This window comes from Phaseolus vulgaris, chromosome 2 (assembly GCF_000499845.2).
Source record: "Phaseolus vulgaris cultivar G19833 chromosome 2, P. vulgaris v2.0, whole genome shotgun sequence".
In the NCBI taxonomy this organism is placed as follows: Eukaryota; Viridiplantae; Streptophyta; class Magnoliopsida; order Fabales; family Fabaceae; genus Phaseolus; species Phaseolus vulgaris.
The window spans coordinates 39,359,601-39,377,143 of NC_023758.2; the positions used below are offsets into that span (position 1 = coordinate 39,359,601).

General features: G+C 34.1%; 2 protein-coding genes across 3 annotated transcripts; both read right to left on the reverse strand.

Moving 5' to 3' along the window:
• Window positions 1-746: 746 nt before the first annotated feature.
• LOC137811973 (uncharacterized) lies at window positions 747-6,484 on the reverse strand. 2 transcript variants are annotated; one of them, XR_011081209.1, is made up of 16 exons: window positions 6,237-6,484; window positions 6,098-6,160; window positions 5,963-6,006; window positions 5,787-5,867; window positions 5,631-5,704; window positions 5,136-5,218; window positions 4,385-4,491; window positions 4,100-4,242; window positions 3,975-4,022; window positions 3,802-3,854; window positions 3,024-3,108; window positions 2,873-2,939; window positions 1,868-1,978; window positions 1,494-1,644; window positions 1,108-1,214; window positions 747-965 (listed from the first exon to the last, which is right to left on the reverse strand). XR_011081209.1 is itself a non-coding variant. In XM_068613835.1 (15 exons), the coding sequence occupies exons 1-14, from the start codon at window positions 6,407-6,409 to the stop codon at window positions 1,532-1,534; spliced, it is 1,245 nt and encodes a 414-aa protein (XP_068469936.1). In that variant the 5' UTR covers window positions 6,410-6,484; the 3' UTR covers window positions 747-965; window positions 1,494-1,531. The 2 variants fall into 2 exon arrangements, 1 of the variants encoding a protein (XP_068469936.1); XM_068613835.1 differs by lacking the exon at window positions 1,108-1,214.
• A 2,106-nt stretch (window positions 6,485-8,590) lies between these two features.
• On the reverse strand, window positions 8,591-12,678 carry LOC137811974 (bifunctional riboflavin kinase/FMN phosphatase). The gene is made up of 10 exons (XM_068613836.1): window positions 12,357-12,678; window positions 12,033-12,219; window positions 11,542-11,672; window positions 11,365-11,434; window positions 11,190-11,255; window positions 9,639-9,793; window positions 9,460-9,555; window positions 9,194-9,345; window positions 9,031-9,114; window positions 8,591-8,923 (listed from the first exon to the last, which is right to left on the reverse strand). Exons 1-10 carry the CDS (start codon window positions 12,421-12,423, stop codon window positions 8,798-8,800), a joined length of 1,134 nt encoding a protein of 377 aa, XP_068469937.1. The 5' UTR covers window positions 12,424-12,678; the 3' UTR covers window positions 8,591-8,797.
• Window positions 12,679-17,543: the final 4,865 nt, after the last annotated feature.

Sequence of the window (17,543 nt, forward strand, 5' to 3'; positions counted from 1 at the left end):
ATATAAACTAGTTTTACTTTGAAAATATTATTATCTTTTGCAAGTGCCTTTTAAGGAGTCTGTGTAAATAAACCATATGTCAATGCATCACATCCTTCACTTATTTCATTTTTTTTTTCTGTTTTGTTTTCTATTTTACGTTTTCGAGTTTTCTTTTACTTATTGTTTTGCACCATTTTCCTCCGTTAAAAATTATAGCGTAAAAATTAAATTATAACAAAATATAATATAATATTTTGAATTTAAGAAATGAATGTTTAGACGTGGAAACTGGAAGACACATGCACCAAAACGTGGCACTAATGTAAACAGTTTAATTTTATCATGCAATCTCAAACTTTTATGTAGAATAAATTTATTATTTTTATGTGAATTTTTTATATTATTTTATAATTACTATTTTCAGAGTCATGCTAATAATTTTTTTATTGATGGTATACATTTTTTATTCCATTATATTATTTTGAAAAACTCAATAAACAAATTCACCGGGATTAAATAAATTAGTTAGTAATAAAGTTTCCTAGATTTGTATATGTTTTTCCAAAATTATTCTTTTTATAAAATTGAGACATAATCTTAGTTTTCAGGCTCAACTATCAAATTCAAAATCATAAAAACAATTGATATTTATATTCTCCCTTTTAACTACTCTTTAGAACTTTTTACAATTTTTCTTTTTAAATAACTAATTTTTTACATTTAAATAAACATTCATCTACACAGTAAAAAAATTAACTATAAAGTTAAAGTATTTTTATAATTACTTTTTATAAAAAAAACATAACTTCATAATATATTTTTATTTCAATAATTATTATAATAATATTTTTTTTCAAAAAAAATGGACAAACATTCCCACCAGTCCCCTTTAATGGTAGTAATTGTAACGTTCTAGAGTCAACCATGACTCAGTCCAGTTAGTACGACTAGCCGTGATACTCTTTCCTCCAGATTCCACCGACCTAGAAACAGGAAAGACCAAGAATATACATGACTTTTTCGGCATAAAATATTACGATAATCTGCAATAAACATAACTAATAAGAACCACCATTATTTAGATATTAACTAGTTAAAGTGAGTCTGTAAAAAACCTAGTCATACTTTCATGTCCCTGTTCGTCTAGACAAGATAATCAGTGTTTCTTTGTTGTTGTATATAATAATCGAATATTACTTCAAATCCCAAGTATAAGACCGCTTTTCACGTGACTGTTAAAGAAAGAACAAAGAAAGAACGATTCTCAAAAAGAGGTGCCGGCCAGAGTGAAGGCTGAAACTTCACTATCAAGTAAAAAACAGTAGCAAATATCTCACCAACAACATAACCAAACAAGTCCAAATCCTTGCTCCAATTAGAAATTTACAATTTTACACGTATAAGACATATATGCAAAACTTTGCTCAGTTTTTTTTGTCAAAACAAGGAACAGTTGAACAGTGAACCATTATGATCATTGGCAAGAAGCCGACAAAACAAACTTGTTTTACCTGATCGTGTACAAGGTGGCCGCAAAACATAACAAATTTCAGTCCAAGTAACCACTTTCAGACTGATTGTTGAAACTGCCATTGCTTTTCATGTCATCATCCATCATTGAATCACAACAGAAAGTCCATACTGAGACGCAATTTTCACGACCTATATTTATATCAAACACGATTAAAGTTATCAATGGAGAAAAGTAAAATTAGCGAAATTACATTAGGTAGCACAAAATATATAATGTTTTTTCATAACTTCCTGAAATTATGGTTCACAGATAATATAAAATTAAATTACTTCAGTAAAACCATGCCAATAATGAAAGAACCCTTGGCAAGGGGAGAGGGAGGTCTGTATGTCTATAATAGTATAACAATACCACTCAAGCACAATTCTTCATCGCCGTCGTCTGGAATTACGAATCTTCGGTGGCCTGAGGATGACACGGCATGGGGTAGAAATGGATGGAATGAGAAACCATTAACCGTGTCTGCACAACAAACAATAAAAAATAAAGCTTATAGCAGTTACAAAATGAAATATACACAGAATTTACAACCAGCTGCTGATTACTAACTTGTAATAGCTTATTACGCATATAATTAAATTTTTATTAATGGAAGGAAAGAAATTTCAAGAAAAAATAAGGTCCCTACTTTGATGTCAGTCCAATATGCTAAGAATATAAAAGTGCATGTAAATACACGTGGCAAAACGTTGCCTCTTTATTTACAAAGGATTCAAATTTAGTAGATGATCAGAATCTGAATATAGAGACAGAGAAAGAAGAATGTAGGGTATGTGCAGATCAGGAAATGGTAATAGGAACTGGGATATATAAACCAAGAACACAAGCAGATCATGCAAGAATCATCAGTAGCATGTACTTTAACAGAAAATTAGTTTTACTGCTATAATGTCATCATAGTTTGATCTATATATCACTACGTTGCATAAACATGAGGATGAGGATGAGGATAACAACACAGGCAAAACAATGGGGAAAATGGAATTTGGAGGTAAACTAGAAGCAACCTGAAGATAAACTAAAACATAAGGAAGGATGTTATCAAAATGACATGAGCAAAGTTGAAAGAAAAAATAAATTGGCAATTGGGAGGGTGTTAAAGATATAAAATTGCAGCACTACAAAGGTTTAAATAGTTCAACTATGGCGTTCAAGATATAGTAAGAAAATAGATAATGAACTGAAATAATTTGAAAGTACTACAGAACAATCTGAGAATAAATGTACAGTAGAGGTTGCTCTGGAAAGGCAAAATACTTGAGAAATTAATAGATAAGCCAAAAAAGGGGCACGAAAAATGCAATCAAAGCCAAGATTGAGAAAAAATACAAGTATCAACATACAGAACTTGAGTACCTAAAGCAGCCTCGAAACTTGACACCCACTGCCCAGTTTTAAGATCATAAATATGTACTAAACCATCCTGAAACCAAAAAAAAAATCATTTAAAACAAAACTTAATATTGATTGACGATCTTGGATGTTGCAAGAGGAATGCTCAAGCTACCTGGCCACCTGTACCAAGATGCTGTCCAGAAGGGTCAATATCAAACAGTATCCGCTGATTGGTGTTTTCTGATGATCTGTATAACCTAGTAACAAGGTGCAAAGATGCATCCACTCAACTCAAAACATTTATACTTATAGAATAAATAGTAAAAGTGTGTCTTTATAATAAAAAATTGATAAATAATAAAAAATTGATAAAACAAAGAGAGATTATGTGATTGGAATCAGTCAAGCTTTCATAACAATGGAAATACACAAAAACACAATACCAAACAGCAACCTGACCATGCAAAAAACGAGGGTCTTTGGATTGACTATATGTAGTGCACGCACCAGCACTAGCTAAGGGATATGGGAATTTAGCTTTGGAATTTACTGGTTCTACCTTATTATACAAAGTATTCAGTCTGTGAGGCATATTACTGTGCATTCCCTCTGATTGTTAAAAAATGGAAAGTCTGGAAATTGAATAAGGAACTCATTCTTCATTTTGAGGGCATTTTTGTAGTATATAGTAGGTTATGGGTTTTCATTATTCTCTTGAACAACAGCTTGCATCAGTTTTGATTAACATAAAGTACGCTTCCATTTAAATGCATGTTAGGATTATCTTGTTTGAGCAAATTGGTTTTGCTTTTGCAGTTTCCTAAGGGAGCTCTTGGGAAAAAAATATTTTCTATAATTTAAGTTTTCCGAAACATAATATACAATACTTTTCTTCAATTTATACAAAATATTCATAGATAAACCAGTCAAGGGAAGATATAGAATAGTACTTGTAAACACAATCAACAGACTTGCGCACATCCCAGCAGAGTATATAAGGGTCCTTCAATAAATAATGAATGTTAGAAACTGAACTTCAAGTAACAATCAGCTTGGTAACAAGAAAATGACTCGTAGTCAAGTCCAAACTCTAGAATTAGAAAAGAAAATGTGCAAATCTTACCTTCCGACCTCCGGTATACAAATAATTTCCATCTTTGGAAAACTGGACCTGAAGAAGAGAAAACTCTAGGATTTCATCTCAATTTTATAACGTGAATAAACTAATTACAGGAAACCCTAACTTACATGGGTAATTCCACCTTCTTGACCATGCAAAAGGTACAATTGTTCCATGTTGTCCTCCCTATAAATAGCAGCAGTTTGACTGTAAGAACCCAAAGCTAGCATCCCAGAATGAAATGGAGAAAAAGCCACTGCAGATATAATACCTGCATTCATATAACCTGAATTATGTGCATCTCTTTGTACCATAGAATTTTCCCAGACATTTTATTTATAGATGTTATTGCTGCTGCCACCCCCACCTTCCCGGCAAAAAAAAAACTTCAGAAGCCCTGATTTGAAAATTACCTGTTTGGCCTTCCTTTTTATCTTTTACTGTTGAATACAATTCAAAATCTCTACCAGGTCGATGTAAATCAAACATCCTAATACATTTGTTGTATCCAGCAAATATCCTACAAGACAAGGCAATAGTTTAAATAACTTTCACAAACACCTTCATCACTCATAATAAAGTAAACCAAAAATCATACCACATTTTTGAAAAACTGCTCCTAAGCATTACATATCTTCTAGAATTTTAATAGTGTAACTCACTTAGGTAAGGTAAAGTTATTTGCCAATAGCATTTGAACATAAAAACCCAAGGGATGCCAGTATATTCAAATGCCCTGGTAAATATGTTTTAGTGATTGTGAATATAGTTAAATGTGTCTTTCATCCTCCAAGATATTTTTTATTTGGGTTTGGTACCTCCCTATAAAGTTTACGTTCCTTATCACCACACATGTCACCTTATAATGCTCATTGATGTAACATGGCTACGTCATCACTAAAAGGCAACAGTCTGGCACAGACCATTTTTCAAATTTATTAGAAATAAAACCAACAAAAAATTGAACTGCAAACAAGATTAGCCATATTTGCAAGGATTAGAAACATAAGTAAGCATAAATGTCCTAGAGAACGTTTATGAAAACTTGATGAGGAAAAATTATGGGACCTGTGGGCATGAAATATGAGTTATTATCATAGAAATATTGTGTTGTGCATCTACAATTTGCAAATTATTGGTACTTGAAAGAAACAAATAGCTTACTTATTCCCTGCAGGATTAAAAGCAATTGAAAAAGCAGCTGTAATTTCATCCATTGCATCATATGCCCGATATGTGCAACGCAACTGCAAGTTTCACCAAAAACAATGGTCAAAAACCATAATAGCAGCACAAAAACCATAATGCACCTTCAAAGCTGCCAATAATATTTGTTCTTAGCAGTAACATTTGAGATTTTAAAAAACGTTCCACGACTGGGATTTTATTTGCAACATCAATGTTTATGGTGTCCTCAATTCCATGCAATACCAAGTAACGACGAAATCACAACTGTTACCGTGACCATTTCTTAAAACATTGGTAGCATTACTAACACTTCAAAGAAAAACTATATCCCCATTCAACCAGTGCTACATTTATCCGTCACCTTAATATTCCATTCCATTTTTTAACTTCGATACTTTCGCAAATCATTCAATGGCTCTAGGACGTCAAACAGTTTAAGCACAAAACTGAAATGAGAAACAAAGAAAGTACCTGGCCAGAGGTAGCATCCCATAAATGAATCGGATGGTCCCGAGTAGTAGTCGCAAAAACATTGGTCACCAGATCTTCAAATATCCAATACCATAGACCGATTAACACCATCACTATCAGTTATTAAGACGCATAGAAAACAAAATATTTTCTTACCAGAGGAAGACATGTAAGGATACCAACAGAAATCGTGTATAGACTCTCCTTCATGCATGACTACGTTTGCGGCAAAGGAATCTGCAGACAACAACAACAACAAACAATGAACACGCGAACTTCATATAGCAGTTAATCGCGTTCGCTTGTTTACATATTCGGAACAGCGCGATTACCGTCGTCGGAAGCAGCAACGGGAGCTTCGCTTTCGGTTCCCGGTCTGCGAGGGGAAAGCGAAGTGAATTATTTGTACAGAATTACAAGATTAGATATAGTGAGATCGGAATGGAGTTTGCGAAGAGAAGGCTTACGGCGCGAAGAGGCGGAGAGTATTGTCCTCGGAAGAGGTGAGGAAGCAAGAACCGTCAGGTGACCTAACAGAGAAGCAGAAGTTGAATTGGAAATTGAGAAAGGTAGTAGAAGATAAAGGAGAGTGAGAGTGTAGCGTACCATTTAACGGCCTTGTGGAAATTGTTAGGGTTGGAGGGAGTGATGAACTGACGGTGGAAATGGTAGGTTCTGTGAGGAGAGACTTCAAAGCGAAGCGCGGGGAAGGAGTACTCTTCGTTGGTGTTGGTGTTGGCTTCATTGGATTCGGATTGGACCACATTTTCTTCTTCCATCGCTACTGCACAACCACGCTCTTTGTGCTGCTACCGGATTTGCTGAAACCTTTAACTATAAGCGCCAAAACTCACTCCCTCACACTTCCAATTTTTTTGTTTTTTTTAATTAAAAAAATTAGATAAATAAAATATATTTATTTATATCTTATACCTAGTAAAGCGTTAAAAAAAATCATAATGAGAAGAAGGAATTGGAGGTGAATCTTTAACTATTATTTTTACACTAAATAATTTATTTACTTCAACACCAGGACTTATTTATAAATGAATTTTTATTTACTTCTCATACATATTTCTACTTATCTTTTAAAGTTTAACGTAATAGTAGTTGAATATGAGATGTTTAAATTCTAATAAGAATATTTAATATGTACTTTAAGGTTTTCGTAAAAAAAAAATAGGTTACATGAGTTTATGGTTTTTTATGATAACTCAAATTTTAACAAATTTATCAACCAACCAGATGGATAAGTTTTTAATTATTAATAACCTTAAAATCAACTTAGGAGATATGTAAAAGAAAAACTACAAACACACTTAAAAGATGAAACAAAAAATACAATAAGCACTCAGAGATATAATTTAATACTCTCATAGAGTACAACAAAATATCACAAATGAGTTGGAGTTTATCTAACAAGAAGGTGAACTCATAATTCTTTAAGAAAAACATATAACCTTAATTGAAAAACCACAATAAAAAGTATACTAACTAGTTATTAATGGTGATTATGCATAATCTGTGTATAATAATGTCTCTCAAATTAAAATGATAATTAGCTCATCAAGTTTAACACTTACATTCAAAGAAAGAACAAAAGAAAAGGAGTCTCAACATCCAGAGATAGTTATAGAATCTCATCTACCTTCATAACCAACAATTGATCATTCACACCAAATGACTCTCCAACATGATTTGGGAAAGGAAGAGTATTCTCTCATGGAGAATACCATGAATGTATCTCTCCCTTTAATCATGGAGAGTTATGGTGGTTCAACAAATTCTAACAACCATGTTAGACCATACAAAATGCAAGGTTAGCCTCTACACCAACAATATCCTATGTACATGCTCATCAAAGGTGATACTTCTTATATCATTCTCAGCATAATGCAAACAATAAACCTACTAAAAGTCATCATATTCATTCCACACAGAACCATGCACTTAGCAATTAAGCTAAACTTCATTATATAATCCAAGGACACACCACAATGCAATCACATTCAATTTCGAGAAAAACCAACTTTCATTATGAGTTAATTAAACTACTATATGTTAACAAATTGAGACATCAATGTCGCCTTATGATGATATGATAGATTTAGTATTAAATTGTTATACTTTGATAGTTTCTTTTATATATTTTGTTACTTTCTTGGATTACTATTACGTTTAGTTTTAACTCAATGAAGAATTATGTAATGATTATTTTCCTAATTATGTAGCTTGGAAAAGAGTTATACAATAAAACAAACATTGAGTAATCAATAATGAATCAACTAAAAAATGAGCTATATAGTAGTAATACTTGAAAACAAGTGTTAAGTATTTCACAATTAGACTAATAAAAAAATGTTATACAATATAAAACTTTAATCACTAAACCCTAAAACCTTAAAAATAAGTGTTAATAACTCAAAAATTGATCTTAACTTGCAAATTAATTATTATGCAATTATTAGGAAAAAAGTTCTATTATTGAGTTTTATTATCATTGAGTTGCTTGACCATTTGTTAGAAGTTTGATAACGATTCATCCAACATGTTTTGTAGCACAAATAGATAAACTAATTCAATATCCATAGGTTGAACGCGAGTCAGGAGACAAGTCCTGAACTGAACTCTAGAATTTAGAATGAACATTTTATTAAATAATATACATATAAATATGTAGAATGAACATTTATCCATAGAAAATTATTAAATAGATTGGTTGGTTTTTGTAAAACATTTTTATCATATATCATAAATGGATAAATAGTTTAACTTTTACCTATCCATTATAATTTAATTTTAATTTATTATCCACTCAAGACCCTGTCTTGATTCATGACCTTATCTTTTAATAGAGAAAAAACATAACAGTTCACACATACAGAAGCCACGTAGGATACAGAAAAAAATGTCAGGAACTCAATTAAAGATCTAAAATTCTCCAAAATAGGCAAGTTAGATAGTGCAAGGCAAACGATGCCTTTTTTTAAGTATTTACTACGCATGTTCCAAATCACATTGCATTATGTCACTGATGCATATGAATCATAGGTAATAAGGGTATAATATGCAAACTTATTGAGTGGAATAACTGGAATGTACGCTTACAACAATTAACACCTGGGATTTCTTAGACAAGAAGCTGTGAGATAAAAAAAAAAGGTGTACTAAGAGCTTCTCAGATACGAATCATTCTTAAAACTTGAATATGAGGGAAGATCAAGAGCCCTTTCAGCGACTCTGCGGTCTTCATGAATTTTAGCTACCAAGCTTTCAAGGGATGGGAAATTGGCCTGTTATGCACAATGGCCATTAGTGAAACTTTCTAAGTATACGGGGGACAGTACAATACAAGGATGACAAAGAAAAATTGTAGGAGAAATACTCATTCAGTTAATACCTCGGGACGTATGTAACCAACTATAACAAGCCGCAGTTCTTCCCCATAGAAATTCTCGTTAAAGTCATGAAGTAACCATGGTTCCTACAGTAAAAAGGCAGAATATAATATGAAAATTCATTGGTAAATATAGTTATAGTTGGGGGTAGATAATAACACTTACTATAGTCTTTTCTTTGTTGTTATAATATGGATTCCAACCAATGCTCATCACCATTTTAAAAACACCTCTTGCTGGCAATCCAGCCCAACCAAAATAAACTCCCGCAGGATGTTCTGAAAGGAGATCTGAATATCCCTTTGTCGATAAATTTGCTGGAAGAAAATAGTGTACACATTACTATTAATATAAAAATACACCAAAGATTATTTAAGACAGTATAATAGACCAGCAATTGTTCAAAAAATAAGTTGAAACAAAGTACAAACCTGTAGGGATCCCAAGTTCCTTCGAGCCACGACCAAATCCCTTGACAACAGGACCACCAATATACCAAGGATCTAGGGGCAAAGTTCCCTCCACCCCTGCAGTAATTTAGAATACTAGTTCAAATAAAAGAAACACTAACAAATGTAAAGAGGACTATCTTAAAGTATTTGGGGTTTACAATCTTCAAAGGGAGGCAGACCCCACTTTTCGAGTTGCAAATCAAGTAGGGAATTGATCACCTCATCTGCTGCGGTGTAGAGATGCGACTGTTTTGGAAGTGATGGTACAGCAACTACTTTCATTTCAGCAGTTTTACCTGCAGTAACCCCAGGTCTGAAGTAGCGAAGTATACATGTTTTTAGAAAGATATGAAGGAAAAAAAAGTGTCCAGAAGGCATAGAGAAAAAAATCTAGGATAAAAATCGTCATTCAATTTTAGAAACCTGGTGGGAAATAAGCAGGCGATCTTTGGCTATTATAAATTATGCTATGATATTTACAACATGAATCACTGTGGTCAATAGGGAGAGGGGTAACCATAATGCAGTAAGAGTTAAACAGTGATTATTTTGTCTACCTTTTCAAAGATACAAATAACTTGAAAGTGAAAGAAGAATCCTTTAAAATTAATATTTTAAACTGAATTCCCAGTCCAGCTCAAAGTATCAAAGGGTAGGTTTGTGGGATGGAGACATAGTTTTAGAAAGTGGTAAGAAGTAAAGACCTAAATCAATTAAGCAAGGAGATACCGAAAAAATAAGTTTTAATCGTAATAGAGAAAATGCTAATTCAACCTGAGCACAGATGCACAAAGGACTGTTATGAAGGAATTTTATCAGGAAGAAGTACAGTACAAGAAGCAGAGTTACAATACAACCTTTTGTTTAGTCCATGTTTCCATGTAATTTTGGAGGTCGATCATAGGATTGCATTGGGTATGAGTTCAATCAGGTGTTAATTGTTGTTCTCTATTAGCATGAATGGGGTTTGGCCAAATTGATGGGTATTTTTTACATTAGAGTGGTGTTGTGCTGGGACAAAAATTTGTTTCATATTCCCATGGTTTATTGAGAAACAAATATTTAAAATATTGTCCTATATTTATATTTCATCATTTTTTTTGTTCTTTCCCATGACCATTTTAAAATCAAAACATAGAACAAGCACTTTTGTGTTTCCAATCCTCCTTTCTTAGCAAACCAAACACACTCATCATATACACACACTGCACCTGGTTAAACTCTCACAAATATCATCAAATACAATAACCGTGTTTCACTTCCTCAAAAACAAACTACCATCCCTAGGTAAAATGCATGTAATTATGACTGGCAAATATATCAAAATAACAGTCATCCTCAGCCAAAGGGGGTTCATTTACTTCAAATCCATAGATCTAATTACAAACTCAAAATTCTCATCCTATAAGGCTACAAAACCCAAACAGAATCTTTAGCGAAGGAGAGAAATTTAGAGATTCCCCCAAAATGTTTAGAACTTTTTTTTTCCACGAAGAGACCAAAAGGAAAAGGGGTTATCTTTATATTTTACAAATGTAATTAATAGGATTACAATAATTTTAAAAAGTTTCTCTTTTGAAATTTATTGGGGATAAAAGCAAATAGCAACCCATCAGAAAGCTTAACCATCAAAGAAGACTTAAAACTGACACAGGAAATCGTGTGAAAGATTCAGTACCAGGAGAGAAGACAGGAATCAAGGAACTCACATGGAATCTTCAATGACAAGACAGCTGGAGGGCTCAATGCCTAACCTCCTAGCAGCTTCAAGGAATCTAACACCACAACACAAAATATAAAAGTTTTAGGAGACGGAGATCTTTCAAAAGTAGTGATCAGGTGACCTCAGTAATCTAAGCTAGAGAATACATTACTGCATCTCACATTTCAGGGGAAGGTTTCCCTGTTCTTACTTCATCTCCACCGATTATAACAGAGAAAGAATTCTTCAATCCTGCACGCAAAGAAAATAAAAGAACAAACAAGCCCATACTTACATTAACACACAAAACCAAAGGCAAAAGCAACAGAAGAAGCCAAAGGTTCCTGAAATAGACCAACCATCATGATATGATATTTTGGCTTCAACGTTTTGCCTTGGAGAGTTTGAGGCCAAGGCCATTGGAACTCCATGACTCTTCAAATGTTTAATCAATCGATTAGCACCAGGAAGTGCTTTAATGTTGCACCACCTAAAATGCCAATAGAACATAAAATTTAAGAAAAAAATCCCTCAGAAATTGGAAATACAAGCTCAATATCTCCGGCTCGAACAAAGATTTCAGACAAAAGATTACTAGTTTCATCTCAGGACAATGTATTAATAAATTTTCAGGGGTGAATCTCGGGTGGAACTCTACCTTCACAAAAAAAAGTTATAAATTTGCATTCTCTAGCTCATAAGTTCAGTAATCCAATATTATTAACTCATTGATAATTAGTTGGTACTAAGCACACGGCATTTCACATTCAAAATTCAATCGACGAGATATCTCTACGCATAGTCCAAACACATAAAAAAGCTTATGAAGAATGATGTAACAGATTATTACTGGTCAGAGAAGAGAGGCGCAATTTCAGAGAGAAATTCAATCGTCGAGCAGGAAAGTTCATACTCCTGCACAACCGCAGCAGCGGCTTCAAACGGTGTCGTTCCTATTATTTTATGAGTTTCTCTACCGTCCCATTCCTTTCCGTACTTACCTAACAAAACCTTCAAAACGTTGCCCACGATGCCATCTGCATAAAATCATTCACAATCGCCAGCGTTATAGAATAAAGCCCCAATTACGAAGAAAAAAAATGCAGCTCCTCGATTACATGCTTCAACTGTGTGAGCAAAGACGAATATTCTGTGTTGACGAATGGCAACAAACCTGTGTTGAGCAGCGTGCCGTCCAAGTCAAGGATAACACATCTAATCAACTTCTTTGCAACCGACATTTTCTCGATGAAATTAAGCTCAGAGAATTGTTGATTGAATCGAAGCAGGATGAAGAGAGTGACGGAGACGCACCAAAGAGAGCTTCGGAGAGCGTGGTTGGAATTCAAAGTGGAAGCGTCTTCGCTGCAATTGCGCTTTGTGGGACAGAGCAAGAAAACCTTCGGAGTTCTCCAGAGAGCACGAAGAGCACGGTTGTTACACACGATGATGCCAATACCGGGTCCGTTTGGCTTTTCTGTTGCATTACTGCATTTTCTTTTAACTTATTTCTTTCACTAACTAAACTAGTAATTGCTTTGTTGCATTATTTTTTTTTTATCTCCTTTAAAAAAATAGTTTAATTTTTATATATAAGAAAAAAATGTTGTTTTGTAATAACTTTTAACTGTAAATATATTTAAATTATCAACCAAGTTAAGTTTAAGCTATAAAAGAATAGAGATAATTAAATTAATAAAAATATTTTGTTTACTTATTTTAAAAACATAAAGAATTAGATCATTTAAGTAAGGTGTTAAATATTTTAAGAAAATAAGTAAAATCTTGAACTTAAGTATAATAGACCAAGAAAACATGATTAAGAGAACAGTGTCATGCCCGTGTCTTTCACTCTCTCTCCATCATCCCCCAACACCATTAGTGTTCATCGGAACCTTCTCAAAACAAATCCCTTGGGTTAAGATTCAATGAAGAAGTTATTGAACTAATTTCTGCGGATTGAACTTTGGGATTCTCTATTTGGGATTCTTTAGGCGATCGAGTTAAATAACATTAATGAAGGATTATCAAGTCAAATAACATTTACAAAATGTAATAAAAAAAAATATTTCAACTACAGTTGATGTTGAATGAGTCAAATTCACACTCCGAAATATCCAGGAAATATCTCAATGTAACAATGGAAACTGACTAAATCGAAAGATACACTTCTACGATATCAGGGAGCCACTACGCATGATCGTTATTAACTGGCTATCCAGCCCACACAAAAAGGAACCCATAAGTCAACCTATAAGTAGAACTCTTGAGGGTGAGAAAGGTACGTTTTTCTATATTTCACAAGAACTCACCTAAATCCTAACACTAACAAGTGTCGGAGTGCAATCGCAGATACTTCGACCGGTGAAACGTCTACATAGAAAGAAATAATCTTGAAGAAACTCGAAGATAACCGACACGTCAACAAATTGTGTACCCAGAGGACAGGTCTTGCCTAGACCCCTACTCCATACAGGTAAAGATCCTATTAAGATTGAAATTATGGCAGCTCCACTCCGTCAAATACTAGTAGTTCTTTTGAATTAAATTGAATATTAAAAATGAACTACATTCATGCGTATGAAGATAAAAATTTGAAATGTATATATCTGTATTTCATGTTGCTAAAAATAAAATAAAGATTTTAATCCACAAATATTTGTTAATCATTGATATTTTCTAACCTTCTTAAAAATAGAATGAAGATTCTAATTTGCAGATATTTGTTGATCATTTTTAATATTTTTAATCATTTAGGTTTGCTAACATACAAGATAAATTTTTTGAATGTGGCTTCAATGGTGTTTTCAAACAACTACAAGCCTTATATCTAAATGCCAACCTCTCCCTCGCAAATCCTATAGTATAGTAGTTAACGGTTAAACTTTTTACAGATAATTTTTGTATTTTAAAATCTATCAATGAGGAGTTGATAGTGGACTCATACCTCATAGATCCATTAGAAAGACATTCAAGTTCATATAGTTAAAAGATTTCATCTAAGAATGTTATTTATGAATGTTTGTATGTTAGCTTAGTCAGTTGTCCACAAATGAAAAATGATTTTTATAAGACCTCTGGTAAAAAGAAAATAATAGAGAAGTTTTATTTTTAAGATAGTTTTTCCAGGGGGCATTAACCCATATTCCGTAGGCCTTGTGTTCGATATTCGTCCTTAGGGACAATTATTACTTCTGACAATGCAGTGCACTTGTCGTAGAAAGTCATAAATTGAAACGGATGCCTCCAATTCTACCATAGGCACGGTTCTCTCCCAAGCTGGTCATCCCATGGCTTTCTTCAATAAGAAGTTTTGTCCAAAATTGCATAATAATTCAGTGTATGTCAAAGAAATACTTGCAACCATTGAGGCAGTAAAAAAGGAGAGACACTACCTAATTGACACTCATTTCCAAATTATCACATATCAACAAAGTCTCATGGGGTTACTTACCAAGGCATGTTTTACACCAAAGCAACAAAAATAGGCTACCAAACTCATTGGTTACAATTTTGATATTTTGTATTGTCCAAATCGCCACAATTAAGCAGTTGATTTCCTCTTTCGGGTACCCGCTTCAGATTTTTGGCCATCTCCTCCCCAATCCCAAAAATCCTCATGCAATTAAAAAAAAAATTACCAGTCAAAATTGGGGATACAGGAAGTACAAAAAGTTATAGGTTCTGAAAACACAACATATACCTTTCAAATGACTTTTTGTATCACGGTCGAAGACTATATGTGCCACCCATAGAATCTCTACGCACCATCATACTTCACGAGTTCCATGCCACCCTTATGTTGGACACTCAGGCCTTAAAGCCACCGTGGCTCGCCTAGCCGCGTCATTCTATTGGCCAGGGATGTATAGAGATGCCAAATTGTTCATCAAACAATGTCTTCCTTGCCAACAAATAAATCAGTCAACACCAAACCTTTAGGTCTTCTACAACCCATTTCCCTACTAACCCAAATTTTGGATGAGCTCACCACATATTTCATAACACACTTATCCTCGTCTTTTGGCCACACGGTGATTTGGGTTGTATGTGACCGTTTGTCTAAATTTTCCCACTTCATAGCACTCCCCACCTCCTTCACCGCATCCCAATTGACTAATCGTTTTTCTGTTGAGATTTGCAGGTTGCATAACGTTCCCAAATCCTTCATCTCCGATAAAAACCCACTATTCCTCAACAATTTTTGGAAGCAACTTTTTCACCTACAAGGCACCAAACTCAATTTTAGCATCGCATATCATCCTCAAACAAATGGTCAAACAGAACTTTTAAACAGAGGATTAGAAATTTACCTTTGTTGCTTCGTAAGTGACCATCTGAAGACATGATACAAGTACTTACACTTTGCCGAGTTTTGGTATATCTCGTCCTACCACATCGCAATCAATACTACAACTTTCCAAGCGGGGCAACCTCCACCTTCCATACCAAAGTACGTTCTTGGCACGACAACGGAACCAGCTCTCGCCACCACCTTACAAGGGCGCACACAGGTAATGCACCAATTGAAGATCACCCTCGCTGACATTCAACGTCACATAACCCAAATCGCAAACAAATCACGACGACATCACGTTTTCAACGTTAACGATTGGGTGCTACTACGACGACAAACATACCAACAATTGTCCCTTTCTTCCGAGCCTCACCACAAACTCACTCGAAATTATTATGGTCCATATCGCATCACCAAACGCATAGGAGAGGTTTCTTACAAACTCGCCCTCCCTTCCTTGTGTAAAATTCACCTCGTCTTTCACATTGCATTACTTAAACCTTACCACGACCATTAAAACCCCACCCCACACCACCCCGACGACACCACTCTGATTTTTCCTCCACCTCCCAACACTCTTTACGACTCATAACTCAACCCACAACACTCAAAAAATAACTTAAACCATTTAGACTCTTTACTTCCTCCTCACACGACATCCTCACCTAACATCAACGAGATTTCCGCTACCAGTGTCCACCTTCAAGGGCCACTATTGCACGACCCTTCACTTATCACCTAACCCACCCACGTGTCATTAATGTTATAGCTGGCGCGCATTTACCCTCTCCAACCTTTCAAATTCACCCTGATTCAACTCTAACTCACTTAAACACCCCAACCCAACCCACAACTAAAACAACCACAGTCTCACCAACCACACACCCCCCTCCACCGATGCACCTTACTCAACCTAACAACATTCACTAGCCCATTCAAATCTCTCCACAAAATCAAATTCAGTCCCAACATCAACCCTACATACCTCACCCACGGCTCAACCAGAGATTCTTATCCAATCCTAACCCATTGATAATAACACCTTCTCACTCTACACTCAAAGAACCCATCACGGACCCACAACCTCTTCCAAATGCCTTTTCCAAATCCACATCCAACAACCTCGAGGACAAGGTTGCTCTACAGGGGACAACAATTGATAATGGGCTCATACCTCAAAGGCCCATTAGAAAGACATCCAAACCCGTATGGCTAAAAGATTTCATATAGGAAGGTTATTTATGAATGTTTGTCTATTTGAGAGGATCTTGGAAGATCTTTATGTTTTAAATTTTTGTTAGCTTAGGCCATCTGTCCACCAATAAAAAATGATCTTTATAAACCCTTTGATAAAAAGAAAAAGACAGAGAAGTTTTATTTTTAAAGTAGTTTTTTCGGGGGATGTTAACCCCTGTTTTGTACGCCTCGTGTTTTTCTTTTCTTTTTATGCAACCGCGTATCATGTGTTTATATTTTTTAAGTATTTATGGGTAGTGTAATTCTCTCCTACACATGGTTCGACTCTGTATGACTCAAAGAAGACTTACTACTCTCAATATCAAAAACTTTATTCAAATGACTACTTCCAACAAAAGAGTGAGGGTTATGTTAAAACAACAAATAAATAAAGTAAAACGTTTAGGAAATAAGAGATGTCCACATATAAAAACTCACTTGACTAAAGTTATTAATTAATAATATAAGATATTTGTAAATATAAGAGAGTATGAAGAGGTTAGTTAGTACTTCCTTGAAGTCATGTATTTATGTATGCTGAATAGACGATTAATAAAATATTAAAATGACTATTATGATCATAATATAGTCATTTGACGTGTAAAATGTCTTAATTGCTCGGTTATAATATTAAATATTTGATTACCAAGTTAAATGTATTGTAATAAACAACCAATGTATTTTTCTTTAATCATTTTTCTTTAATCATAAGTACATGTAATATAAGATAAAAATCTAAGAAGACATAAAAGTCATGAAAACTCATAAATCATGTATAGGCACAAGATAAAAGTCATAACTAAACTTTAGAATCACAACTATGTATAA

Coding starts and splice junctions, on each gene's coding strand:
- LOC137811973 (XM_068613835.1), bottom strand. CDS start 6,409: ATGGAAGAAGAAAATGTGGTCCAATCCGAATCCAATGAAGCCAACACC. Junction 5,219..5,630: donor GGGATGCTACCTCTGGCCAG/GTACTTTCTTTG, acceptor TGAAACTTGCAG/TTGCGTTGCACATATCGGGC. Junction 1,645..1,867: donor TGAAGAATTGTGCTTGAGTG/GTATTGTTATAC, acceptor ATATAAATATAG/GTCGTGAAAATTGCGTCTCA.
- LOC137811974 (XM_068613836.1), bottom strand. CDS start 12,423: ATGTCGGTTGCAAAGAAGTTGATTAGATGTGTTATCCTTGACTTGGAC. Junction 9,794..11,189: donor CTTGTCATTGAAGATTCCAT/GTGAGTTCCTTG, acceptor TCGCTACTTCAG/ACCTGGGGTTACTGCAGGTA. Junction 8,924..9,030: donor TTGGTTACATACGTCCCGAG/GTATTAACTGAA, acceptor TGTGCATAACAG/GCCAATTTCCCATCCCTTGA.